We start from the raw sequence: 27875 nt of genomic DNA, 5'->3' as shown, positions 1-27875 counted from the left end.
ATTGTACTCTTTTTTTTTTACAAAAGCTACGTACTTTTATTTCATTAAAAATTTATGCTAAAATAAAATTAATATTCGAGTTTTTTTTTTTTTTTTTTTTTAAAGAAAAAAATTGACCTCTTATGTACATATAATATGTATCACTTTCAGGAAATCACTAATGACAGGATTTTTCTGTTTTAAATGGCATGCAGTGCCATCAGAATTAATTAGCACTTCATTAAAAAAAATATATATACATATATATAAATTGGATGAAAATAAATATATATATATACACTGAAAAAAGAGTTTGGTATTGATAACCAAACATTTGGTTGGTATTTCAGAAACCAAAATTTTTTTGTTAAATCAACAAAATTTTAATTGTCTCAATCAAAATTCGTTTGACACAACCAAAATTAGAAAAAAAGGATTTTTGTTGCTTCAACAAAAAAAATAAAAATTTTATTGCTTAAATACCAACCAAACGTTTGGTTATCAATACCAAACCCTTTTTTCAGTGTATGGCAAAAATTCATATGACCAAAATTAGTTACTATGGCACAAGTTACTATGGCAACAGTTACTTCCTATGGCAATAGTTACTATGGCTAAAGTTACTTACTATGGCAAAAGTTACTATGGCACAAGTTACTATGGCAACAGTTACTTCCTATGGCAAAAGTTACTATGGCAAAAGTTACTATGGCAACAGTTACTTCCTATGGCAAAAGTTACTATGGCAAAAGTTACTATGGCACAAGTTACTATGGCAACAGTTACTTCCTATGGCAATAGTTACTATGGCACAAGTTACTATGGCAACAGTTACTATGGCAACAGTTACTTACTATAACAAAAGTTACTATGGCAACAGTTACTTACTATGTCTAAAGTTACTATGGCACAAGTTACTATGGTAACAGTTACTGTGGTAAAAGTTACTATGGCGAAAGTTACTATGGCACAAGTTAGGTACTACACTGAAAAAAGGGTTTGGTATTGACAACCAAACGTTTGGTTGGTATTTAAAAAAATATTAATACTCAATTACTTCACTATTATCAAAGAAATATTTACCTGAACCAAATAATTTCTGAAACTAAATAATTGAAATAACTAAATTTCTGTATTTGAAACAAATATTTAATTATATAAATAATTTATAATAAATAAAAATAATTATTATTAAATAATTATTTAATACAAATAAATATTTATTTGATAGGTCAAATAGCTGATTATTTGAATCAAATAAATTTTTTTTTACCAATTATATTGTTCATAGTAAATAATTAATATTTAAGTCATAATTTTTTTTTTTTTTCGAAAAAATTAAGAAAAAGTAATATTTTTTTTTATTATCATTTTAATATACTCATTAGTTTTCTCTTTGATGTTTTTGATGCAAATCTCAATAAATTAAAGGAGTCTACATAAAATTACTCAACATCTTTAGAAATGGTTAACGGCCACGCTAAATGTATTTATATACATGTTGCATTCATTCGTACCGGTTTTGTTGATTTCAACATATATTAATGATTAATCTTGCTGGACTTAACCTAACTAACGAATAAACTTGTCATCATTTTCATTTGAGAAGAAGAAAAAAAAGAAAAGAAAAAAAAAGCAGATCGATTATCTTGTTCACCAACCGAAAAGTCATGTCATTCATTTTCGGAATTTCCCCAAGAAAATTATTCATGCAAAACTGCATAATTATATTTTAAAAGAATTATTTTTTGAATTTATAAATTTATTATTATTATTATTATTATATTGACAACTATTTAATATTTATTAAATTATTTAAAAATTTATTTATTTAAATAAATTTATTAATAATTTTAATAACATATCTATAATGAATAATTTAATAAATGTCTAAATTAAAAAAAAATTTCTTGATTTTAGAAAATTTCTGTTTTTTATTTAATCAAATATATTGAGGTATTAATTAATGAAATATTATTTAATCATTTTTATTAGGCGATAGACTGGAGAAATTGAATCATTATATTGGTATATTTTATCAATGTCAATGACATGCTCATTTATATATATGATAAAAGCAGACACGATACGTGGGAGGAATGACCGAATCAAGAAAATTGAAGTTTAGTCGATGTCATTGGCATGTTTCAACAACTATATCCAAAATTCTCTCTTTATATTAGTTTTCATATAAATAAAATTAATTTTTAATCTTTTTTTATAAAAATTAATTTTTCATTTTTTTTTTTTTCATTAAAAAAAATTCAAGTTAAAGTTCAAGATAAAAGCAGATCATAGCCAAGGTTTACTTTAATGACATTTTTTTTTTAAAATTAGGCTTATTTTACTTGTTGCTAAACCATAGCGATATAAATTTCCTTTTCATTTAGTCTGTGACAATTATATTCATGTGGATTTTCACTCAGCAAAATTACACAATTTTGCACCTTACAACTGTTGCATAAGAGTTTAGAGTCAACAAGAAGCACTAACATTTTTTATCAAATTAAAATGCAATAAAGAAATTTGCAAATGTATATAAATATGCGTTTCTCTTTATAAATGACATTAAAGGACTAATTATTCAAAAAAAAAGGGGGGAAACAAATTTCTATTAATATTAAAATACAAATTTATATTATTAAATAATAAATTAAATAATAGATTAAATAATAAATTAAATACTAAATTAAATAATTAAATAAATAATTAAATAAATTTTACTTAAATAAAAAAAAATTTTGTTTTAATAATAATAAAAAAGAAAAGAAAGTTTCGTTTATGTAATTTTGAATAAAATTATATCTGGGGGAAATAAAAATATAATTATACAGTTAGAAATGATAACAATGAAATAATTTTAACTTTGCAATAAATATAATACTGTCAATAATAATTAGTATGGAATAGAACCTTGACAATGATTTTCATGGTTAATGCGCTTATCACCGTTATTGTTTAATGATTTCTCCTCTGACCAGACTCTAGTAATTCGCGACGCTTGACATTTGAAAAACGTTTAAGGTATTAAAGCCGCGAGCCTGAAGGTCTTTCTCTGACCCGCAAGTTTGCAAAATAAGAAAATGTAAACATTTATCTCTTTTAATTCATAAATTACTAAATCAAATTTAAATTATTGTTCAAAAATCATTCAAAAAAGAAAGAAAACAAATTTCGATGAATATCATTATTGAAGAAAAAAATCAAATTTTTGAAGAAAAAAAATTATTCTTTCTGATAAATAGAATTATTAATACAAAAAAAAAAAAATAAATAAAAACGGTCAAGAGAACAATGATGAGAAATTGTAAAATCAGATTCATGTATATAGTTTATGTAGTACAAAACTCTCTTTCGTTGTAATCAACAAAACTCGTTTCTCTCGTTACTGCCGTTACACGTACTCAATGTTTTTTTTTTTTTTTTTTTTCGAAAGTTGACATAAACGATAAGATTTCTATATCAGAAATTTACAACAGTATACCCCGACACTAATCATGCACTAATCATCCGAATATTATATCCATTTCTTCAATTAATAAATTATAGAAAAATTTAATGTTACTTTTAATCCACGATGTTATTCATCAACATTTTTCTCTATCAAGTATTTTCTCAATTTATGCGATTTATATATATAAAAATAACAAAATTCTATCTGATAAATCATTAATTTTATCTTTAAAAAAAAAATTTTTTTCTATCCTTTTGCTGCATTTTTTTTTACCCTTATTTTCGTATTAAAAATACAGTTAATTAAAAATAATTATTAACGAAAAAATATAAAGAAGAAAAATAAAAATATCTTCAAATTAATTTAAATAATAATAAACAATATAAATATAATAGTTTTAATAATTTTATAAATAATAATTTTATTATTTATAATATAATTAATAATAATAATAAAATTTATAGAAAAGTATTTATATATGTCGCAGAAAATGGGTCACTGACAAAATTAAATGACATAATGTTGAGATAATCGCGAATTTTATTCTCAAGTAACTTACATAATATCGACGAACGTTTTTTACGAGATGATTAACTGGGTTCATTGGGTTCATTAACTGCTCAGTAAAATCCAATCCTTCATTTATGTAACCCACAACGGCATCAGAGAAAAAGGACTTGCGATGACAGTGAGTTTCTCTATACACGTTCTATAATTTTCACTCAATTTACACATTCAACAAGAAACACTTATTATTATTATTAAAAATAAGAAAAAAAAGAACACTGTTACTTTCTTAAAAATATTTTTTCAAAAATTCAAATTTCCCGCCATTATTTATAATTGATAACTCCCGGCAAATTTTTTTTTTTTTTTTTTTTCAAACACTTTTGAAAAATCAGTGCTGCACTAATCCGAGCAAAAGAAATTTAATTCACTCTTTTTTTATTTAATTATAATTTTTTTTTTTTAAATGAAAATAGTCAAAAGAAATTTTCTATTTTTTTTTTTTTTTTAATCAATGAACACAAGAAGAAGTTCGTGAACGAAGTGATTTCGATGCATGGAAGTAAAGTCGTGGACACGCGGTGGTTCATTCTTTTGCTCGGTTTGCGTGCAGCTCCATTTACTTGAGAATCAACTTTGCGCACTGACGTGAATTATTATTATTATTATTATTATTATTATTATTATTTGTGAAATGTGTCTTAAATTCATCACTGATGCCATAAATTCTTAATTTCCAATTGCAATACACGCACATTTTATGTCCACATCTAGAAATCAACATCTAGAGAAATATTTCCCAGAAAAAAAAAAAATTGAAAAAAATTAATCGAAATTTACAAAAAAAAAAAAAAATAATTTAATTTTAATATAAAACCTATTCCGAAAACGTGCGCGGTTACGCGATCTTGTCCGGTTGTACGGTCGTGAAGAGATAGTGAATTGGCAGTCGTGGACCAACAACAGAGTGGCAGCGGGCAAATCGAGAATACTTACCAAGAGCTCGAGTGGTAGGGAATGGTAAAATGGCAAACGGGAGATATACTATCTACATCATATATATTTTTGAGATAGTCAAGTGTGTTCAATAATATTTCGTAAACAAAAAAAACAAAAAAAAAAAAAAAAATCTCAACGACCCTCAAATACCAATTCTTCTCTTTGTGATTTTTAATAATTTTAAGTATTAACCAAGGATTTCCTTTAAATTGACCTTCGATTTTACATTCGGCGAAAGAGAATAATGAAACAAACTATAAGATCAAACAAAATTTTAAATTTACATATTTTCATCGATTCTTTTTTTTTTTTTTTTTTTTCTTGATTGAAGAATAGATTGTGTATTTAAAAGAAATACCACCCGAGGGCAGGGAATTCCCACACAATTAAAAAAAAAAAAAATGGTAATTTTTAAAAAATTCTCTCACCATAATTGAAATAGACCAAAAAAAATAAATAAAAAAAATAAGTTTCGATAAAAAAAAAATTACGTAAATTAAGGTCATATGAAAAATTACAAATAAATAAAGCGAAGCATTTTTTTTTAAGAAATGGTAAAAAGATTAAAAAAAAAAAAATATTGAATTTTATTGAGAAATTTTTTTAAATAAAATCGCGGAATATTTTAATAAAAAAAAAAAAGTTACGTATAATTCCAGAAAATATTTATGTTTCACAATATTTATAACAATTAAAAGTTTACACAATTTATTATTTTCGATAAATTATTAAAACTGAATTTCCATAGAATGAAAATAAAAACATTATATACAGTGAAAAAAAAGGGTTTGGTATTAACAACCAAACGTTTGGTTGATATTTAAGCAAGCAAAATTTTTTTTTTTTATTGAATCAACAAAATTTTTGTTGTCCCAATTAAACTTTAGTTAGGATAACAAAAATCATTTTTTTCTAATTTTAGTTACGTGAAACAAATTTTGATTGAGACAATTAAAATTTTGTTAATTTAACAAAAAAAAAATTTTGGTTTCTTAAATACCAACCAAACGTTTCGTTATCAATACCAAACACCTTTGTTCAGTGTAAATTACAAAATTTATCACAGTGATCAATTTGAATAAAATCAAAATAATAAAATATTTAAAAAAAAAATTGCATTTTATTAATTTCATTAATAATTTGAAAAATGTATGAATTAACTTTCTATATATATATGTATATAAGCCAGTCATCTTTTGGCTATTTCAAGAGAAAGTAAGACAGCTTAGAATCACGTAATACAAAATAGAAGTCATATAATAACTAAAAAAAAAAAAAAATACAATAAAGTTGAATAAACTCGATAAATTTACAAAAATTTTTGATAACTCTGTACTATGGGAAGCAGTTTTAAAAAAAAATTACAGCATTACGCAAAAATGTTGCATTCTTGAAGGCCATGTGAAAGACACGAGTTTAGATAATTTCTATCCATTTTTTTTTTTTTTTGTCAAACATTTAAATTGTAATGTTCATAGACCGAAAAATAAAAAAAAAATATTACCAAATATTATTCTAATTTAATTTTCTTGTGAAAATTATGAAAGTCACTTCTGAAAATTGTTTTTGCTTATTATAAAAAAATTTGTAAAAAAGCTATTAATTAAAAAATAAAAAAAAAAAAAAAGATCATTTCATATCAGAAATTGAGTAAATATATGCAAAGTTGTTGAGACATGATGAGGTGGTCATTTAAGTATGACTCATTTTAGTTATAAAAGAATAGAGTCCTAAACCAATAAATTAATGCATTCAGAGAAATTTCAAAATGCATCAGAAAAATAAATTTCTTTTCCTTTTTCACTGACGCAAAATCCCAAATTTACAATCAAACTTATTTTTACAAAAAAACTAATATATATAAAGAAGATTAAAACCTGTTTTGAATATATTTGCTTTATTCTTTAACAAATATTTATAGATAAAACAAAAAAAAAAAAATTTTACGTGGAATTAATATCCCTTTAAAGTATTTATTCAAAAATTCCGAAAAAAAATTGTTAACAAAACGAAATTCCATTGAATTTTATTGCTATTTTTTTTGTTTTTTTTTGCTGTTTTAACATGTGTGAAATACTTGGAATACTTTATTATAAATTCAAGTAAAAATAGCAGTAAGTTTAATAATTTTTAAACTTTTCAAATATAACTTGACCCGGAAAACTGTAAACTCACGGCAATAAGAATCAGTCATTAAAGGATAAGAACAAACCACAAAACTGTTGTCCTCAATTAAAACAAGTTGTTCAGAACTTGGAAACTAAATAACGAAACTATTTGATAATGAATCCTGTTTTTTATTTTCCATCAAAATTAAATTTTTTGTAAAATATTTTCTAAACGCTTATACCGTTATAAAAAAGAAAATAATAAATTAGAAAAAAATAAATTGGAACAAAATTTAAAAAAATAATTTTTTCTTCTGAAAATATAAGAGAATTTAATTTTTTAATTCAAGCCTTCTTGGCCCTCATATATATATATATATATATAATGAAACATGACTTTATAAAATGCGAATGTTTGCTCACATTGCGTATAATACAGAATATATGGTGAAAAAAAAAAAAAAAAAAAAAATTTGCCCATTTAATATACACAGCTATATACATTAGGAGCATATATATAAATGCGAAAGCGCAAGGTCCACTAACATCCTGTTGCAAAATTTCTACTTTATGAACAAGACTGAAACCGAATAATACTTGTGTTAAAAGTGCAGGTTTTGATATTGATCAACTATATATGTCTACTATAATAATCTTAATCGACACGCAATCCTAATATCATTTTCTAGGCTTCAAGATTATAATTGTATAAAAAAAAAAAATAATAAACTGCGAATCAAGCTACATTTTATTTCCCTTTCTTCGTTTCACTATAATGCAATGCTTTATTACTTTATCATTTCACAATTACAGAAATTTCACATATTATAAGATTATTGACCTTCATCAACTATTGCTTAAAATTGATTTTTAGAAAAAAAAATTATTTTTTTTTTATATTCCAATAGTCACGGTATATAAAAAATATGTATCTTTTTTTTTAAGCTTTTACAATACATTTGTTAAAAATTTCAAATTATTGTGATTTTTTTAATTAAAATGTTTTAAGAAGAAAAGAAAAAATATTTTTCTTTTAAACGCCTAATTTTTTTATTATATTTTTTTGATTGTATTTATAAAATATAATCTTCAAATTTTCCTAATTAATAGTGAAAAAAAAAAATTTTTAACTATCGAATTAGTAAAATTTAACTAATTCAAATAGTTTTACTAATTTTTACTAATTTAAAAGTTTTTACTAATTTTCACTTTTGAATTTGTTAAATTTTACTAATTCAAAAGCTTTTGCTAATTTTCTCCTTTGAATTAGTTAAATTTTACTAATTTAATAGTAAAAAAAAATGTTCCACTATTAGTTAAATTTTACTAATTCAAATGCTTTTGCTAATTTTTGCCTTTGAATTAGTTAAATTTTACTAATTCAAAAGCTTTTGCTAATTTTTGCCTTTGAATTAGTTAAATTTTACTAATTCAAAAGCTTTTGCTAATTTTTGCCTTTGAATTAGTTAAATTTTACTAATTCAAAAGCTTTTGCTAATTTTTGCCTTTGAATTAGTTAAATTTTACTAATTTAATAGTAAAAAAAAATGTTCCACTATTAGTTAAATTTTACTAATTCAAATGCTTTTGCTAATTTTTGCCTTTGAATTAGTTAAATTTTACTAATTCAAAAGCTTTTGCTAATTTTTGCCTTTGAATTAGTTAAATTTTACTAATTCAAAAGCTTTTGCTAATTTTTGCCTTTGAATTAGTTAAATTTTACTAATTCAAAAGCTTTTGCTAATTTTTGCCTTTGAATTAGTTAAATTTTACTAATTTGATAGTAAAAAAAAAATGTTCCACTATTAGTTAAATTTTACTAATTCAAATGCTTTTGCTAATTTTTGCCTTTGAATTAGTTAAATTTTACTAATTCAAAAGCTTTTGCTAATTTTTGCCTTTGAATTAGTTAAATTTTACTAATTCAAAAGCTTTTGCTAATTTTTGCCTTTGAATTAGTTAAATTTTACTAATTTGATAGTAAAAAAAAAATGTTCCACTATTAGTTAAATTTTACTAATTCAAATGCTTTTGCTAATTTTTGCCTTTGAATTAGTTAAATTTTACTAATTCAAAAGCTTTTGCTAATTTTTGCCTTTGAATTAGTTAAATTTTACTAATTTGATAGTAAAAAAAAAATGTTCCACTATTAGTTAAATTTTACTAATTTGATAGTAAAAAAAAATGTTCCACTATTACTTAAATTTTACTAATTCAAAAGTTTTTACTAATTTTTGCTTTTTAATTAGTTAAATGTTACTAATTCGATAGTAAAACATTTTTTTTCTTCTATTAGTTAAAAATACCGATATGTAATTCAAAACCAAAAAGTAAGTCACTAATTCCTAGTTAAAATTTTTTTACTAAATTCAAATTTAATTTTTCACTAATAACAATTTTTTATTTACAAAATTTCAAACAATATTTTTGAAATTAAATTCAAAATAACTTGAAATGTAAAGGAATTAATCGTTGAGGAATATAATAAAAAAAAAAGACACCAATAAATCTCATCTGAAATTCAAGAAAAAAAAATGTTCTCGTTTTTTGAAGATAATTTAAAAGGAATTTAAAAAATCGCAACTGATAGAAAAACATGGTATGTGCATTTAGTCGCTATATTCAAATTCCCCATCATATAAAAAGTCGAATTAAAACATAAAAAAAAAAAAAATTTTCTCATCAAGTATGAAAAAATAAACTTCACTTACTTTTTTCTTTTATCTTAATGATCCAACTGGTTGTTACACCATTCTATACTATTCACTTTTGCCATGTCAATGATTTTGTCTCTTCAATAATTTCTAATTGTATTTGAAAATACATTTTTTTTTTTTAATTAGAAAATCACTTCCAATTTTCTATGACACTTTTTTATAATATTTATAATCACTTATCACTTTATATATAAAATATATATATTTTTTTTAGATAATTTAAATTTTCTAATGGCACACTAAAACTGTTCTTTTTTTCACTTTGTTTTACACTTTAAATTAACAATAAAAAAAAACTTTATTTATATAAATATTTTTCTCTCTTTTCTGTTCATATCGATAAAAGAGGGTGCGTAAAAATGAAGCGATTCACGCTTCGTTCCTCATATATAACTGATGTCTACGTCATTAGTTGATCAAAAAAAAGATCTCTCACTGACGCGTGAGACCGGTAACACGGCACCTGAACTGTAAATTCATTTTTTGCATCCCTCATATGTAACAAATTCCAATATTTTTTAAAATCATTTTTTATTCTTTATTTTTAATTTCTTTTCATTGCTACAATTTTTTTTTTTACCAAAAATTTACTGACGCGATTGTTTCAAAATATTTAATTTTTCCTTAATTATTAATCACTTGAAAGAAAAATGTGTATAAAAATCAAAATTTTTTTCATTCTCACTAATCTATTAAATTAACATAAAAGGTAAATATTTTCAATCTTTTTTTTTTTTATATTTTGAAGAATATACTATTCAATTATTCAAATATAATTTATTTTTTATTAAACTTCTATTTTTCAAAAGATAAAACATACAAAAAAAATTAACATATCCTAGGAGAAATATATAACAAAAAAAGTGATAATAATAGTAAATGAGTATATTTATTAATGATTAATACTACTCTGATAGCCATGACACTGTCCCTGTTATTTGTCCTCAACTTTTCCTTTTATACAAATCATTGGAAGATTCCCTTATTAAAAATACTATAAAAATATATTTAAAAAAAAAAAAATTTTTTTTTTCAATTTCTGTCCTAAATACTCTTGATTATAAATTTTTATAATAAAGAATCTACAAATATCCTTGATTTATACAAATCCAATAGAAAACTAGTATTGATTCTTATATAAATATTTTTCTTAACAATTTTCCTTATTATTTTCTTATGCTAATCATTTGTTTTTAACATAACTCAATTGAATATTAACAAAAACAATTAGAAATAACAATAAAAATAATTCAATTCAAAATGGGGTGAAAAATATAAGAATTGTAAGAAAAAAAAAAAATTTACACACTCATTGAAAAAGTTAATCATTTCTTTTTTTTTAAATTTTTTAAAATTCTGCAACATTTTTATGAACTCTTAGAAATATGAATAAAAAAGATTCAAAGAGTTTGTAAACGTCAATGTTTGTACTACTATTAGATTAAAGAAAGAGATGAGTAAGAAAAAAAAAACCTTCATTTCAATGGAATGTGTCATTTTTGTATTTAATTACGCAAATTACTACAGTAACTCTTAAAAAATAAAGAATAAACTAAAATGTTATAAAAAAAAAATGAGTTCTTGGGAATAACCATATTATAAAAAGAAGATTCATTTTTAATATCAAAGGTTCTTCCATATTTTTTTTGCAATAAGCGGAATTTCCAGTTAATATAATTTATTAAATACAAAAATTATTTATCTTCAGGTAGATTATATTTAAAACACACGCATTAGGACTTTCAATCATTTATAAAGTGCAGTCATCAGAATAATTATATATATATATATATATTAGTAAATCTGCACAAAAAAATGACGTTCAAAAATTCGACTTAAAATTTTTATTTAAATGATTGATAGCCATCTTTTATATATATATATATTTTTTTTTCGCCCAGACGCTACGCTGCCATTGACTTCAACTTCGTCTATTAATTCGCTTCCCTTTCAAAGAATATATTGTACCTTGTCAATATTTTTCCTTGGATTTGTTGCATACATTAGTGACGTAAATTGAACCGGTATCTTTAAAAAAAAAAAAATGCTTTAAAACAACATTACAAATAAGAAAAAAAAAATGAAAATAATATCAGAATGAATTGAACAATGTATAAATTGACTTAGGATTAATTTTCGTCATTTTACCCTTTGACTGAAGCAAACATTAATCTTTCAAGTTCATGCGCATATAATTTGTTACATATTTATCATATTATTAATATTTAATCGCAAGAGATTTTTACAATTCAAGCGTAGTTTATAATATAATTTACATAAATTTTTAAGTGTTATTTTAGCAATCAATGTTATTTTAAACTCTTTTTAGGAGTTATTTTGTTTGCACAAAGAAATTTTTTTATTTTATTCAAAAATAAAGTCATTTTTCTGCGCAAAAAGGATATTTTGACTATTAAAAAAAAAAAAATTAAGTAAAAAAAAGAAAAAATTAAATTTTACAATTAAAATTAATAAATTGATTTATAAAAAATAATATTCAATTGTCGAATATTAATTTTTTTTTATTAAATCAAGGTAAAAACTTATCAGATCTAATCGTTGCATAATGTGTTTTACTTTTTTTTCCAAAGATAATATTATACTGAAAATTTCCGCGCCTATATAATTTGAAACAAAAATTTTTCCTACAAATGTTCCTGTCATTACAAAAGTTCACGAAGCAAAATAAAATTTCCCTGATAGAGAAAAAAAAACACAACTAAAATCTTTAAATTTATTTTTATTACAGAAACAATTTTCTGAAATAAAAATAAATAATATATACTTTATAAAAAAAAAGGATAACAAAAGGACTTTGAAATATGACAATTATCTAACACACATATAAAATAGGCACTGTCATTCGTTTTGTCTTCATATAATATGAAAAAGCTTATTACGGTCATTTATATTTGCAACGAGCAAAGGTAACTAAGAAGCTCGTTTTGTTTTTCTTTTTTTTTATCAAATGTATTATTTGAATTAAATAGACAAAGCGTTAAGTCAGAATAATCACAATTTTCATTTATGCTAATTAATTATTTATCAGTCTGGTGTCGTGATCTGTTTCAATCAACTCTTTTGCGATACAACTTATATACTATCATCAACAAACTCCTTTTCCCTCTACAATAACAAGTGTTTATATAAAAATTTTATTCTCCTTAATTTATTATTTTATATTACGCAAAATTAAATTAAATATTTATAACAATAAAAAATTATTATATTTAAATTAAATATAATATTATATTATAATAATAAAAAAAAATTATTAATTTTTTTTATAATAATTAACTACCGAAGATAGTTTTTTAATAATTTTTTTTTTTTAAATACAAATTTGATATCTAAATAAAAAACAAAGATCTAAATTTCAAGATTCGGAACTTTTTTTTCATTTTGAAAAAAAAACTATGTTTTATGATACACATAAACGTACTACATATTATTAACAATTATATAAACAATATAACAAAATCTAAAAACAAGATTTCAATTAAAATCATGCCATTGAAAAACAACATGAGCAATTAGTAAATAAATTGTAACGGCAAGTGTACTGGTAATCATTATTGGAAAACCAACTCTGAAAATTGAAAATAAATTTTTTAAATATACAAAATATTATACTTCATTTTACGTTTAAATAATAAATTAAATATTAAATGAAATAAATAAGTGAAATATTAAACAAATTAAATAATTAAAATAAAATAAGATACACCTACTTGAAAAATTGTAAAAATGAAAATTTGTAACCATGTTGTTCGGCAACTCCAGCACACACAACATTTGCAGTTGATCCAATTAATGTACCATTTCCTATACAAAAAAAATTTGATATTCTTTTTTTTTTTGTTTTTTTCTTTAAAATTTGTATAAAAAACAAAAAAAATAATTCACAACCTCCTAAACATGATCCAAATGCTAATGCCCAAACCAATGGTTGTAATGGTAATCCAAGTTGATGATTTTGTGACAAATTTATCACAATTCTCACCATCATTGTACACAATGGTACATTATCAACAAATGCACTGACAATAGCAGATATCCAAAGAATTAAAATTATTGCAATTGCCAATCTCGATTCTTGATCAACAGAAAGAATAATTGCCTCTGTTTGTTTTCCAATCCATATCATTAGTCCCAACTGAGAAAGAGCCTGAAAAAATTTGAAAAACTCATTTTTTTATACATTTAAAAATATTTTATAAATTGTTATATTTTATCAATTTTTTATATTTTATAAATACTTTTTTTCTATAAATACTAAATTCTTATTATACCCACTTCCATGAGAATAAATAATGCCGCAAAAAATAATAATGTACTCCATTCAACACGTGCCATGAGACCATCAAGATTTTCAGAATCAGCTAAAATAAGTAATAAAATTGCCCCAAGTAGTGAAATCCATCCTAATGATAAATTCACATTTGGTAAACTATGTATAAAAAACATAACAATGACAAATGTTAATGCACATCCTGATTTTGCAAGTAGCCATTTATCACGAATAGGATACTGAAATTCAAAAAAAAAAAAAAAAATCATATTTAAAAACAGAAAAAAAATTTTTAAATTCTTAAAATAATAGTAAATTACTTTTTCTTGTAACTCCTCCAATGTTGCTTTATAATTTTCAAATTTTATACTTCCAGTTAATAATTTCAATTTTAATCGCGACAAAAGCCGTCTTACTTTTTTCATCAATGTTTCGCGAACCATATTTTCATCTTTACTATAACTCGAAAGACTTGCTGCCGCTTTTTGCCAAATTGCTATTTCATGTCTTATTTCCTAAAAAATATATATATATATATAAAATTCATAGGAATTTTTGCCATAGTAACTTCTGCCATAGTAACTTTTGCCATAGTAAGTAACTTTAGCCATAGTAACTATTGCCATAGTAACTTATGCCATAGTAACTTGTGCCATAGTAACTGTTGCCATAGTAACTAACTTTTACCATAGTAACTTGTGCCATAGTAACTGTTGCCATAGTAAGTAACTTTAGCCATAGTAACTATTGCCATAGTAACTTATGCCATAGTAACTTGTGCCATAGTAACTGTTGCCATAGTAACTAACTTTTACCATAGTAACTTGTGCCATAGTAACTGTTGCCATAGTAAGTAACTTTAGCCATAGTAACTATTGCCATAGTAAGTAACTGTTGCCATAGTAACTTGTGCCATAGTAACTTTTGCCATAGTAAGTAACTTTAGCCATAGTAACTATTGCCATAGTAAGTAATTGTTGCCATAGTAACTTGTGCCATAGTAACTTGTGCCATAGTAACTGTTGCCATAGTAACTAACTTTTACCATAGTAACTTGTGCCATAGTAACTGTTGCCATAGTAAGTAACTTTAGCCATAGTAACTATTGCCATAGTAAGTAACTGTTGCCATAGTAACTTGTGCCATAGTAACTTTTGCCATAGTAAGTAACTTTAGCCATAGTAACTATTGCCATAGTAAGTAATTGTTGCCATAGTAACTTGTGCCATAGTAACTTTTGCCATAGTAACTAACTTTGGTCATAGGAATTTTTGCCATACACTGAAAGAAGGGTTTGGTATTAACAACCAAACGTTTGGTTGGTATTTAAGCAACAAAAATTTTTTTTGTTGAATCAACCAAATTTTTGGTTGTCCCAATCAAACTTTAGTTAGGACAACAAAAATCCTTTTTTTGCTAATTTTGGTTGTGTCAAACAAATTTTGAGTGAGACAATTAAAATTTTGTTGATTCAACAAAAAAATTTCTGTTGCTTAAATACCAACTAAACGTTTGGTTGTCAATACCAAACCCTTTTTTCAATGTAAGGACTCAAAAAAAAAAATAAAAAAACAGCAGCAACTTTTTCTCACCTGAACTTCTAGAGGTTCATCAAATTTAAAATTAGATACATCACGAAATACATAACGTAATTCAGCATAAACGGCTATTACTGCAAAAACAACGCCAATACTCATATGCATAACAAATGAAATAAAATCAATTCCCTAAAAAAAAAAATTGTTTATAATTAATTTTCTATTATTAATTATTAATTACATTTTTTTCTTATTTAAAACAGTAATAATTATAATAATAATAATAATAATAATAATAATAATAATAATACCCACTGCATTTTGTATTTCTTTATTAGATGCAATAATAATATTTGGAGGATCACCAATTGGTGTTAAGCCACCACCAATATTTGAATAAATTACCATTGCTGTTAAAATTGGAACAGGATTAACTTCCATAACTTCACATAATCTTATTGTCACAGGTGTCATAAGCAAAATAGTTGTCACATTATCCAATACAGTTGATATAACAACTGTAAATAGGCAAAGTATACTGACAAGAGGCCAAATTTGTCCACCAGTTACCTAAAAAAAAAGAAGAAACAATTAATATTAAATTAATTTTCTAATTTAATTTTATCTATTTTAAATTAATTTTATTAATTAATTTTATAATATAATAATTTATTTTTTTTATTATTTATATAATTTTATTAATTTGTCCACCAGTTACCTAAAAAAAAAAGAACAATTAATATTAAATTAATTTTCTAATTTAATTTTACCTGTTTTAAATTAATTTTATTAATTAATTTATTAATTTTTATTACTTTCTTTATTTAATTTAACGATTTAAATTAATTTTAATAATTTTATTTTTTCATTTAATTAAACGATTTAAATTAAAAATTATATTTATTTAAATAATTAAAAAATTTCTTTTTTCATTACATTAACAATTTTTTTTTACCTTGTAAGCATAAACAGACAAATAATCGAATATTCCAGTTTCTCCAATAACAGCTACAAGAATCATCATTGCAAAAAGTAACATTAAAGTGTCCATATCTATCCATGAAATTACTTCCTTCATACTTGGTCTCTATATAATTATACATTAAACTTTAATAGTAATTTTATTCGACTAAATTAATTAATTAACAATCGATATTAATTTATAACGAATTTTTTTTTTCAACTATAATTTATATAATTATTTTATAATTAGGAATCAATTATTTTGTTCATTATTTGTTCTTGTATATTATTAAATAAATTAATATAAAATAAAAAATGAATTCATTTTTTATTGCAAAAGAAAAAAAAGGAAAGTAGTAGTTTTCTAAATATCAGGAGTTTTTAAGTGAAAATATCGTTAACCGCGCGCTATATTCATAAAGTAGTAGCGGACAGTAATAGTGGGACTTAGCATATGTCCCACTTGACTGTCACGCTACTACTGCGCGCGTGACGCGGAATTAGCCCCACTAAAAGATGTTATCTCCTCCAAAAAATCACGAATATTTCAAAAACTATTATTTTAAATTCACTAATTTAAAAAAATCAAAATTTTATTCTTCAAATTTAATAATTTAATTTTTTAATTAATAAATTATTTTCAAAAAAGTAAAAAAAAAATTTTTCTAATTTGCATTTATATACTTGATCTAATGCCGCCAAAACTGCCAATGACATTGTTGATGCCATCATTGCTGCTATTGTTTTATGAACCACCTGATAGTAAAAAAAAAAAGAAAAAATTAATTTACTCTAATTTGTATTAAAAATAAATTTTTTTTTTCCTAATCATACCTCAAATATAATGAGAATATAAAGACCAATTAATATTACAGCAGCGTACACAAATCCATCGTCCTTATTAATAGGTGATAAATTATAACCAATTGAAATTGGTAAATTAATTGGTAAATTTGTTTTCATACACACAGCCACCACATCTCCAAATGATCTTAAAAAAAAAAATAATTATTTATTAATTTATAATTAATTATTAATTCAAAGTAAAATGCATTTTTGACTTATAAAGAAAATCATTACCATATTGTGGCCTTTGGTTTATCAATTATTTTTTTTCCCCCAAAATTTAGGTCAAACTGGTTTTTATTCCCTAAATTTTTTTTTTTTTCAATTCACATTTCACCGCATTGAATATATGGTTCATCAGTACTATAAGGTAAAAGCAATTTATAAATAACCCAATAGTCGACAACCTTAAAATTCTTCACATTTAAAAGTTGTCGACTGGTTATTTATAATTGCTCTTAATTTTTGTTGTCCTAAAGATCTCATATGTTCATGATGAATAAAAAATTTAGGGAATAAAAACTTCTTGACCTTATTAAATATATATATATATATATAAACCTTTATATGGAATACATATTATTTTTAGTATGCCTGTTCTATATTTCAATTATTTAAAAAAAAAAAAATTTGAAAAACAATTAGGTAAACAATTAATTAATAATTACTCGTTAGTCAAATTTTCAAGCACGAATGTATTATGCCGTCTTCTATCGGGTAAATAGTCAATAAGTTCCGAAGGAAATAATGGAAGTATCCATGATTCACTTAAATTCTGAAAGGAAAATTTAAAATAAAAAAAATAAATACAAACTATAATAATAATATAATTAATTATATATAATTATAAAATATATAATAATTAATTATAATTATATTATAATAATAAATACCTGAATGTGTTTAATATTTTCATAAGAAAAATTATTGCTAACATCATTAAAATAGTTGATCTTCTCTATCCAAACGATTAAATAATTTGAAGTAAGATTTATACTCGCATTTGCATTGATTTGTGGCAAAAGTGAACTTTCTATATTAACTGTAATTCTATCACTGATAGGACGTTTTAATATTTTATAATCTACATAAAATTTTTAAGGTAAATTTTCATAAAATATATTTTAATCTTTATAAAATATACTTAATTTATATAAAATTGTTATCCTAATTAAATGTCTATAAAATTATTTTTTTTATAAAAAATACAATAAAAAATAAAATTGAAAATTAAAATAATAAAAATTATATAGCTATTTAGCTATATTAAAATGCGATCAAAAAGGATACTTTGAATTTCATTAATAGGAATGGAAACTTTGTGCATTTCTTCCAACACTTCTTTATTAGTTGTTAAGCTTATCTGTATATCAAAAAAAAAATTATTTTCATTTATCCTAAAATTTAAAAATATTATTTAAAAAAAAATGCAAATACTTACAGTAAAAATAAGCCAACACAATACAAGTAGAATTAATTTTATATAGCGGAAAAAAGGTCTTTCTTTTCCTCCTTTTATTTCAACTTCATCATCCTCGTCATCTAAGCATACATTCTGTTTCCTTTTAATGAAAATTAAAACTCCAATATTAATTAATTTATTATCAATTTATTTAAAATTATTATTAATTTATAATAATTAATTAATTTATAATAATTTATTTGTTTATAATAATTAATTAATTTTGTAATAATTTATTTGTTTATAATAATTAATTAATTTATATTAATTTATTTGTTTATAATTATTATTAATTAATTTGTAATTATTAAATACTTTTAATTATACCAATTAAAAATAAACATACTCTTTTTCAATTGGTCGATCAAAGGACACATTAAGAACTAAACGTTCTCCAGATGGTGTATTTATGGAGCATCTGAAAATCAACTTTCAGTATTATTTTTTTTTTTTTTTTTTATACATTTAAATACATTTGACTTACATTGATTTATCACCTCCATGAAGTTTTTCATATTCTGTTTGAAAAGCTGCTAAACTTGGATCCAATCGAATAGCTTCTGGTAATTGCCTCCATATTTGTACTACATCAACATCATTATGACTTTGAGATAAAGATGATGGATCTTCAAAAATATGATTTTCAATTAAATCATCAAAAATGATAATAAAAATAATTCTTTTTTAATTATTTATAAATAATGACAATAATTCTTCTTTAATTATTAAAATAATAACAATAATTATTTTTATTAATAAATATTATTAATAAATTAATTAAAAATAAATATTATTTTTCATTATTTAAATAATTATTTTATTTATTTATTTTAATAAAAAAAAAAAAAGAAAATTATAGTTTTCTATTAAACCTGTGCTTATGTTGTTGTTTCTACGTCCATTTCTTAAATAAGAAGTTGTTTCAACTCTCTTATCGACTTCAATTATTTCCTCAGGATTTGATATTTCGTTCATAATAACCAATTATTGAAAATTGAATAAACAAAAATACATCAAGCACAATTTAATTATTTATAATTATTATTATTATTAAAATTTTTTTTTTTAATCTATAAAGTATATACTAATTAAATTTGACTATTATGGAAAATTGATTATTACAATACAAGGTCATTCTTTCATACAACGAATTATAGTAAATATTTATATTCAATTTAATTAATTTTCAAATAATTATTTAGTTTCTAATCTATAATTTAATTCATTGAATAGTATTTCACTTTGAAAAATGATGCATTATTTTTGAATAATTGTAAATAGTGGCTATTTGTAAAAATTATTGAATTTATTTATTTTATTTGAAAAATTAATATTACTTTTTTTAAAGAAGAAATGTTATTTTAAAAATTGTATCAACTAAAAGTTTAATTGAAATGTTCGATAACAGAGTTCAATACAGACTAAAAGAAAAAGACCACGCCCTGGCAAGAGATAAAATTAATTATTCAAAATCCTTAATCCTTTCTTAATCTCTTATAAGTATGTTTCATTTTTTATTTTAAATAATAAAATGAATTTTTTTTTTCAATAAATTTTCTTCTATTTCTCGAACTAAGCGTTGATTATAATTATTTTTTATTATTACATTAACACCACATATTTATTTCATAATAAATAGTAACTATTTATATATAATATTACTTATTTAATTCTTCCAATTGTTTTTAAAATTAATTATACATACTATTATTTTATTTCAAAAAAAATATATATATATATAAATACAATCATTAATGAATAAAAAATTACATAAATAAAAAAAAAAGTCATAAATGTTACAATAATTTTAATTAACAAGAGATCAATTATAAATTTTTTACAAAGCACTTTTACTTTGAATTTTTTTATCAAGTGATCAAGTAGACTTTTTTTTTGCACGAAAAATGCAAATATTCAGAGCGGTAGGGGGTGTCGCAATAATTTATTGTTGATATTGTGTCTCATTGATAAATGCTAAGAAAACTCGTATTATACTGACAATGAGAATGACATTAATTTTTTTTTTTTTTTTTTCAATATTAATCTTAAAAAAAAGTCATAAACATCATTCGTTTTGTTAACATTGAATATATGTCTTGTTTTTATCTTTTTCAATTATATGTTATATTGATTTATGTATATGAAAATCAGAGCATTGAAACATAAACTTTGATTATTTTTTTATTTATCACTATTAACTTTTTTGCATTACATATATGTATATAATTTTTTGTTTTTTTTCGAACTTGAAATTTAGTATGAATATTCGTAATTATTTATATATGATAATTTATCTATGGTTGAAAAGCGTCACATAGCATCAAAGTACAAGCTGCAGATTTTCCATCTTCACCGCAAATACATTGATTGCATTCACTGTAGAAAACTTGAGCTGGACAAGGTGTTCCAGGGATATAAAGTGCTGAAAAAAAAATATTGAAAATAAATTATAAAAAAAAAATAAATGTAAAATAAAAAAAAAAATTTTTTTTAATTATAATTACTTACGACCCCATGGTGACGTAGGACTTGGTGGGCAAAGCATTTTGGTACATGCTATTTGAGTTCCATCATCAGAACAAAAGCAGAAATTACATTTTATCATAAATGATGAACCAGGTTCACATTTTCGATTAGCTAAAAATAGAGAAAAAAAACAATTTTAATTACCATTTTTTTTTTTTTTTAATCAAACTCTACTTTTTTTTAAAATAAAAATTTTTCTGAATAATTTACCCTATTAATAATTTTAAAGAAAGCTTTTTTTCACAATAAAATAAAATGTATTTAACTCACCAGAGACAGTGGCAACAGCCAAAACAGTCAAAAGTAAAAAAGCAAAGAATTTCATATTTATTTTTTTATGTTTATTATTACTGACTGTCTTTGAAATCAATTTTGAGTTACAAATGCATCTCGGTTTCCTTATATACTAACTGTAAAGGTCCAATTCCAATTAACAGAAATTCGAAAGAAATCGCTAAGTATCTTAATCTAAGACAATAAATATTTCTTATCTCTTACGTTTTTTCTTTAGAAAAAAACTTTACCTTCTACTAAATTTTAAATATTATTATTTTTTTTTTTTAAATAAAAAGCAAATAATAAAATAATTGTCTTTTATTTAAATATCAAATTATATACAATTTTTTCATAATTTTAAAAATATAAGTCGTGTTTAAAATAATAATTATTTTACTAATTGATATATTTTTGAAAAAAGTTTTTTCTTTTTTAAAAATAATTTTCGAAAGGAAATTTCTTTCCTTTAGTTTTTGAATAAAACAGTATAAAATTTGTATAAAAATGACATTTTTTTGTTTGAAAAATTAATTTACCAGACGGAACATTTTTTCACTGGATTCATTTTAGAACCTAAAGGACATTGAAAATCTTTTGCAAATTCATGACTATTAGAAAGTGAACCTCTAATTCTAAATTCTTCAGGACTATGTTGATCATTAACAATAAGTTCTTTTAAAACTTGTGGCCTATATTTACTGCACCATGTTTGAGCTAATTTAATCCAAAACAATTGTAATGGTGTATAACTAAGTCCTGGTAATTTTTTCTCAGAACCATTTTCTTTAATCCATTTTTGATATGCAACATGCGATACTTTTATTCCTCCATTATCGGCCATATTTTCACCGAGTGATACAATTCCATTTAACTAAAAATTTATAAATCGTTTAAATAAAAAATGCTAATTAAAATTAATTTTTTTTTTTTTCAAAACTTACTTTTTCTCCCACTAAACTATAATTTCCATATTGATAAATTAGACAATTTGTTCTTTCCACAAATTGTTCCTTAGTTTTTTTATCCCACCAATTAATAAAATTTCCATCTTTATCAAATTGATGACCTTGATCTCCAAAACCGTGAGTAATTTCATGACCAACGACAAAACCAAGACTTGCATAATTTATATATTGAGGTCTTTTTTCATTCATAAAAGGATCCTGAAGTATTCCAGCTGGAATATCTGAAAAAATATATTTTAATTAAATATTTGAATTTTATAAAAATTAATCAAATTCATACTTATTTGGTTTTGAAAGAGGCTGTATGTGGGATTTAGTAGAGCAGGTCCTTCAACATTTGGAAATTGAATTTTATCATCTTCCTCAATTTGATAATTGTCAAAATTGATATCTTCATGAATTTGTTTTGGAATAGTTAGATAAGATTGAAGATAATCCCCATCGGATTTTAGTTCCAGTCGTTTATATTTAATTTGCAATGCTTCTAAACTTTGTATTTTATTTTCATCGGCAATTTTCATATTCATTGCTTTTGCTTTTTCTAATGCTTTCTCTTTTGTCGCTTTATCCATCCAATCAAGCTGTATAATAAATATATTAGAGATTAATAAAAATTAATATTATATTAAATATTAATAAAAATAAAAAAAAATGTACCTTTTCAAGCATAACTAGAAATTCTTGATAAACATGATTAACCAAATATTTTGTTGACGATGTGATATTTTGTTCCACAATACTTTCATTAAAATATGTCTGATGATAAACATAAGCAACAATTGGATCTAATAATTCTATTGAATTATCAATGCATTCTTTCCATTTTGCAGTTTTATCGATAATTCCCTGTCTGACAATTTTAAATTTTAATTCTGCTTCTCGAATTACATCAGGTAAATATTTCACAACTGATTCAATTGATCTCCAAAAAATAAAATTAACCAATGTTCTATTATTTGTGCGTTTTATTATATTATTTAGATTTTCCATAAATGCAGGATCGTATATCATGAGAACATCGTCTTCTTTGAATAAAATTTGATTACGAAAAGCCTTTCTGAAATATTCGTTCCAAGGAATATTTTCATACTTTACTTCAATTTCATTCATTGTCATTGGATTGTCATAAAGTGATATGTTTCTTGCATCTTCAGGTGACTTGAAACTCTAAAAAAAAAAAAAAAATCAGACATAAATTTCTGAATAAATTTTTCACTTTAAGCAATATTTACTTTTGCTATTTCAATATGCAATTCCAATAGTTCTCTCATTTCATCCTCAGCATTTGTTTTGTTGGCTCCGAAAATAATAGCAACATCAATCATGTACTGGTAATAGGCTTTAACAAAAGTGTCATTGAAACCCTTTTTTAAAAATGGACTAGATAATCCTAAGGTTGGTTGATCAATCTAGAATTAAAAAAAGGAATTTATTAAATTAAAGTTTCCTTTTCTAATTTTTTTTTTTTTTTTTTTTTTTGCAAAATTACACATACAGAATATAATGGTTGACGAGTGTTTGTAAAATTAACGCCACCAGCAAAACGAAAGAAATAATCTGTTGCAAATCCTTTTTCTATAAATTTACTCAATGTATCAACCCAATTAATATCAGTTGACCATGAATCTCCTTCTACAACGGGCCATCCTCCAAGATCTTTGAAAATTGTTAAAATTGTCCGTAAACCAATTTTTTCAATTTCATCTGAAAAAAAAAATAAAATTTTTAATGAATTAAAAAATTAATTTAATTCTAAAATATTTAACTTTTTAATTATATTTTTATCTTACTTTTGTTCATGCAATTTTTGTAAAAAGTATTAAGAATTGAAAATGGCGATAAATTAGAAGGAAAAATATTATAATCAAATATAATTCTTAATTGTTCACGATATTTATCATCAATGTCATCAAAAACACTAATAATCAATTCATTGTCAGGAATTCGTTTTGTTTTTAAATAATTTCCACATGAAAATCGATAAAAGTCTTCACAAGGATTTACATCAGTGTCTAAATATTCCAGAGTTATAGCAGCTAAAATATAAAATTATATTTCAATTAATGAAAATAATAATATGTTTAATACTTTATATAATTACTATATACAAATTTTCATGTTTATAATTTACTCACCTTCACGAATACATTCAGGTGTAAAGCAAACATCATCTATAAATTAAGAATATATCATTAAATATAAACTTAATTAATAAAAGAAAACACTTATTAGTAAGCAAACAAATAAAAATTTAATATTTACAAATTTTCTCAATTTTACTATTTCAAGTTTTATTTATTTATTAATTTTAAATAAATTTTTGAAAGTAATTTATAAAAAAAAAAATTTTTAATTTATAAAAACTCACCAATTTTTGTGTCACATGTAATATTTGTTGAGCTTAAAAATACAACTGCAAGTATCAATGATAGAAATATTGCAGATCCAATTGTTATTAATAAAACATTTTGAGTAGAATATCGTCGATTTCTGTAAAGATTCAAAAAAAAAATTTTTTTTTATATTTTAAAAATATATCTAAAATTTTGAATTTGTTTTGAAAAATATAATCAATATTGATAAATTCTGATAGCATTATAACAAAAACAATAGAGATTTATTAAATTTGAAGAACTTGAAATATATAACTACAATTTAAATTCAAAATTTTTATTTAATTTTTGTTTCATGTTATAATAAATTATAATTTGTTTATTAAAATTATTATAAATTATAAATTTCAGATATTCATTTAACATGGCTTTTTGCTTTATATAAATATTTTATTTTCATATTTACTATTTTTTATTGTTCATTACTTTATAATATTTTTTTTTTTTTTTTTTGGAAAATAATTTAAACAAATGAATAATAAAAATTTGAAGAAAAACTTACCGGACCGTTCCACCATAGGCGAGACGTCCTTCCGGAGAATCATCCATATTCATATCCATTTCGTCTAAGAGTGAAGTGTGACAACGAGATTTATGAATTTTAAATACTCATCATCTAATTCGTACATTTTCGCCTATTTTCGAATTGTAATCGTACTTTCTATTTAAATTGAGCAAATCGTATAGATTATCACCTATCTACTTAAAAGAAAGTTACATTTATTTTTTTATATAATAAAAAATAGAAGAATTTTAAAAAATATTAATTTTTCCATCATATAATTTATTGAATAAAGTAAATTTAATAAATTATTATGATAAATACTGTTATAAAATGATCCAGAATTTTTTTTTCAAATATTCTTATTTTGATTTACTGGTTAGGGATAAAAATAAGTAGAAATCATTTATTATATATAGATGCATATTTTATTTTGTAAACAAATTTCCTAATTTGTACAAACTAAAATTCTTAAAATATAATTAAAATTATTTTATTATAAAATACAATTAAGGTGTGATCAAATTTTCAAGGTATTTTCAAATTCTATAATCCCATCAGTTTCCTTGTACAATTTGCAGTTGCAGGACTCTCTGAATTTATTAAAATTGAGCTGAAAATAATAAATTACAAAATTAATAAACATTTATGTGTAAAAATTAAAATATTTACTAATCAAGTAGAAATAAAGTTCAAATACTCGAAAATAGTTTGAGAACTTGACTTTCAAACTATGTTGCAATACAATTTGTCAAAACTCTTTGATTTTTTTTTTTTTTTTTTTTTTAACTGTTTACACATAATTAATATTTAACAGTAATAATGTATTAAATTGAAAAAAAAGTTTAAATATATTTGTTGCTTACTTAGATTTCTCTTGAATGATGAATCCTTTTAAAGTTTAATATTCTAAGTTTGAGAAAATTGATTCCATAATTTCGATTAATTAATAAATCCTTTCTTTTGAGAGATTCCTTATTGTTTCTGTAATATAAATTATTGATCAATTTATCAGCTAAGTATAATAATATATATTTTATAAAAAAATTTTGGAATAAAATTAAACTTACAGTTAAGAAACACTTCAGTAGATTCCGATGAAAAATTTACATAACAAATATTTCTTTCTTTCTCATCAGTAATAATAGGAAAAAGTAATTTTTAACGAGGAAAATGAAAAAAGTTTGAAAATAACATCTTCAAACTTTTTACAAAAATTACAGAAGTGCGTGAAAAAAAAAATTGTAAAAATAAGACAATTTTTAAGAATCACGCTTTTAAGAGCAGTAATGAAGTAAATGAGATTACATTAAATTAAATATTAGTGAAATAGTTTTATTAGGAAAGTGAATAATGATAACAAACAAAAAAATGTCTGCTTGTTAGACAATTAAAAATCTTGGATGATGGTCCATTGAAGAAGATTTATGGCCAATTAATATTAATTGGATTGATACATTGAGTAAATGTATAGAAAAAGGATTTGCAACAGATTATCTCTTTCGTTGAAACAAATATTTCAAAAAGGTTTTTCCTAATCAAATTTCAATCAAAGAAAACGATATCCTCATGATGTACGATCCATCATTTATGGAAAATCTGAACAATACAATAAAACACCAGTTAATTTTATTTTTTGGAGATCAATTGAATCAGCCGTGAAATATTTGCTTGATGCAATTCAAGAAGCAGAATTAAAATTTAAAATTGTCAAACAGGGAATTATGGATAAAACTTCAAAATAAAAAGAATGCATTGATAATTCAATTAGAATTATTAAATCCAATTGTTGCTTATGTTTATCATCAAACATATTTTAATGAAATTATTTTGGAACAAAATATCAAATCGTCAACAAAGAATTTGATTAATTATATTTATCAAGAATTTCCAGAAGATGTAAAGAAGATTGAGAATGAAATTAATTATGAAACTTATTAGAGAACTTCATTTCTCATATGAAAGATGATGTAATCATCATCATGAAGTGATGATATTTAAAATATTTGGGGAAATCCATTTGTTATTTGAGTAATGAAGAAGTGAAAAACCAAAAAAGTCCTGAAAAACAAAAAATTATAAATTGAAATTTGTTATATGAATGTATATATTTAAAAATGATTTTTTTTTCTATTATATTTTTCATACCTTTATGATTCATCCTGAGTTTTGTAGTTTCGTCGATTTTAATTTTTTTTTTTTATTCTCGATTCAGACACATTTTGAGGTTTATTTTTCATGTTGACTTAAAAACAACGTACTATTAAAAAACTTGTCTTCTGTAACTTAAAATTTGAAAACTAAATTCACCATCTTAAGCAACTGAGAAACAACCAAGAACTGTTAATT

General features: G+C 22.6%; 4 protein-coding genes across 6 annotated transcripts in view; all 4 read right to left on the bottom strand.

Moving 5' to 3' along the window:
* The window catches only part of LOC127277718 (scavenger receptor class B member 1), a 33410-nt gene extending 23304 nt beyond the window's left edge, over positions 1 to 10106 (bottom strand). Inside the window, exon 1 of one of the 2 annotated variants that reach the window (XM_051299031.1) lies at positions 9759 to 10106. The gene's annotated coding sequence lies outside the window, so the exon portion shown is untranslated. Of the gene's footprint in view, positions 1 to 3992; positions 4888 to 9758 lie in introns of those variants that run through there. The other variant, XM_051299036.1, reaches the window with a different exon arrangement.
* A 1319-nt stretch (positions 10107 to 11425) lies between these two features.
* On the bottom strand, positions 11426 to 20012 carry LOC127277120 (P protein). Of its 2 annotated transcripts, none has more exons than XM_051297972.1 (17): positions 19737 to 20012; positions 19349 to 19490; positions 19211 to 19282; positions 18844 to 18964; positions 18693 to 18765; positions 18296 to 18486; positions 18071 to 18177; positions 17391 to 17547; positions 17241 to 17312; positions 16549 to 16680; positions 15909 to 16163; positions 15648 to 15782; positions 14376 to 14570; positions 14061 to 14294; positions 13674 to 13932; positions 13496 to 13589; positions 11426 to 11792 (listed from the first exon to the last, which is right to left on the bottom strand). In XM_051297972.1, the coding sequence occupies exons 1-17, from the start codon at positions 19837 to 19839 to the stop codon at positions 11768 to 11770; spliced, it is 2367 nt and encodes a 788-aa protein (XP_051153929.1). In that variant the 5' UTR covers positions 19840 to 20012; the 3' UTR covers positions 11426 to 11767. The 2 variants fall into 2 exon arrangements, with proteins under 2 accessions (XP_051153929.1, XP_051153919.1); XM_051297962.1 differs by having other exon boundaries at positions 11426 to 13353; positions 19737 to 20011.
* A 1015-nt stretch (positions 20013 to 21027) lies between these two features.
* Positions 21028 to 21832, bottom strand: LOC127277040 (protease inhibitors-like). Its single transcript, XM_051297853.1, has 3 exons — positions 21661 to 21832; positions 21373 to 21501; positions 21028 to 21286 (listed from the first exon to the last, which is right to left on the bottom strand). The coding sequence occupies exons 1-3, from the start codon at positions 21713 to 21715 to the stop codon at positions 21159 to 21161; spliced, it is 312 nt and encodes a 103-aa protein (XP_051153810.1). The 5' UTR covers positions 21716 to 21832; the 3' UTR covers positions 21028 to 21158.
* A 137-nt stretch (positions 21833 to 21969) lies between these two features.
* Positions 21970 to 25677, bottom strand: LOC127277035 (neprilysin-2-like). Its single transcript, XM_051297840.1, has 10 exons — positions 25527 to 25677; positions 25000 to 25121; positions 24767 to 24802; positions 24422 to 24667; positions 24127 to 24335; positions 23864 to 24040; positions 23289 to 23798; positions 22912 to 23212; positions 22608 to 22852; positions 21970 to 22537 (listed from the first exon to the last, which is right to left on the bottom strand). The coding sequence occupies exons 1-10, from the start codon at positions 25583 to 25585 to the stop codon at positions 22199 to 22201; spliced, it is 2244 nt and encodes a 747-aa protein (XP_051153797.1). The 5' UTR covers positions 25586 to 25677; the 3' UTR covers positions 21970 to 22198.
* Positions 25678 to 27875: the final 2198 nt, after the last annotated feature.

Source organism: Leptopilina boulardi, unplaced genomic scaffold, assembly GCF_019393585.1.
Source record: "Leptopilina boulardi isolate dan_hultmark-lab unplaced genomic scaffold, ZJU_Lbou_2.1 LbouV2_110, whole genome shotgun sequence".
Taxonomy (NCBI): domain Eukaryota; kingdom Metazoa; phylum Arthropoda; class Insecta; order Hymenoptera; family Figitidae; genus Leptopilina; species Leptopilina boulardi.
This window is presented reverse-complemented; position numbering and strand designations above follow the sequence as displayed.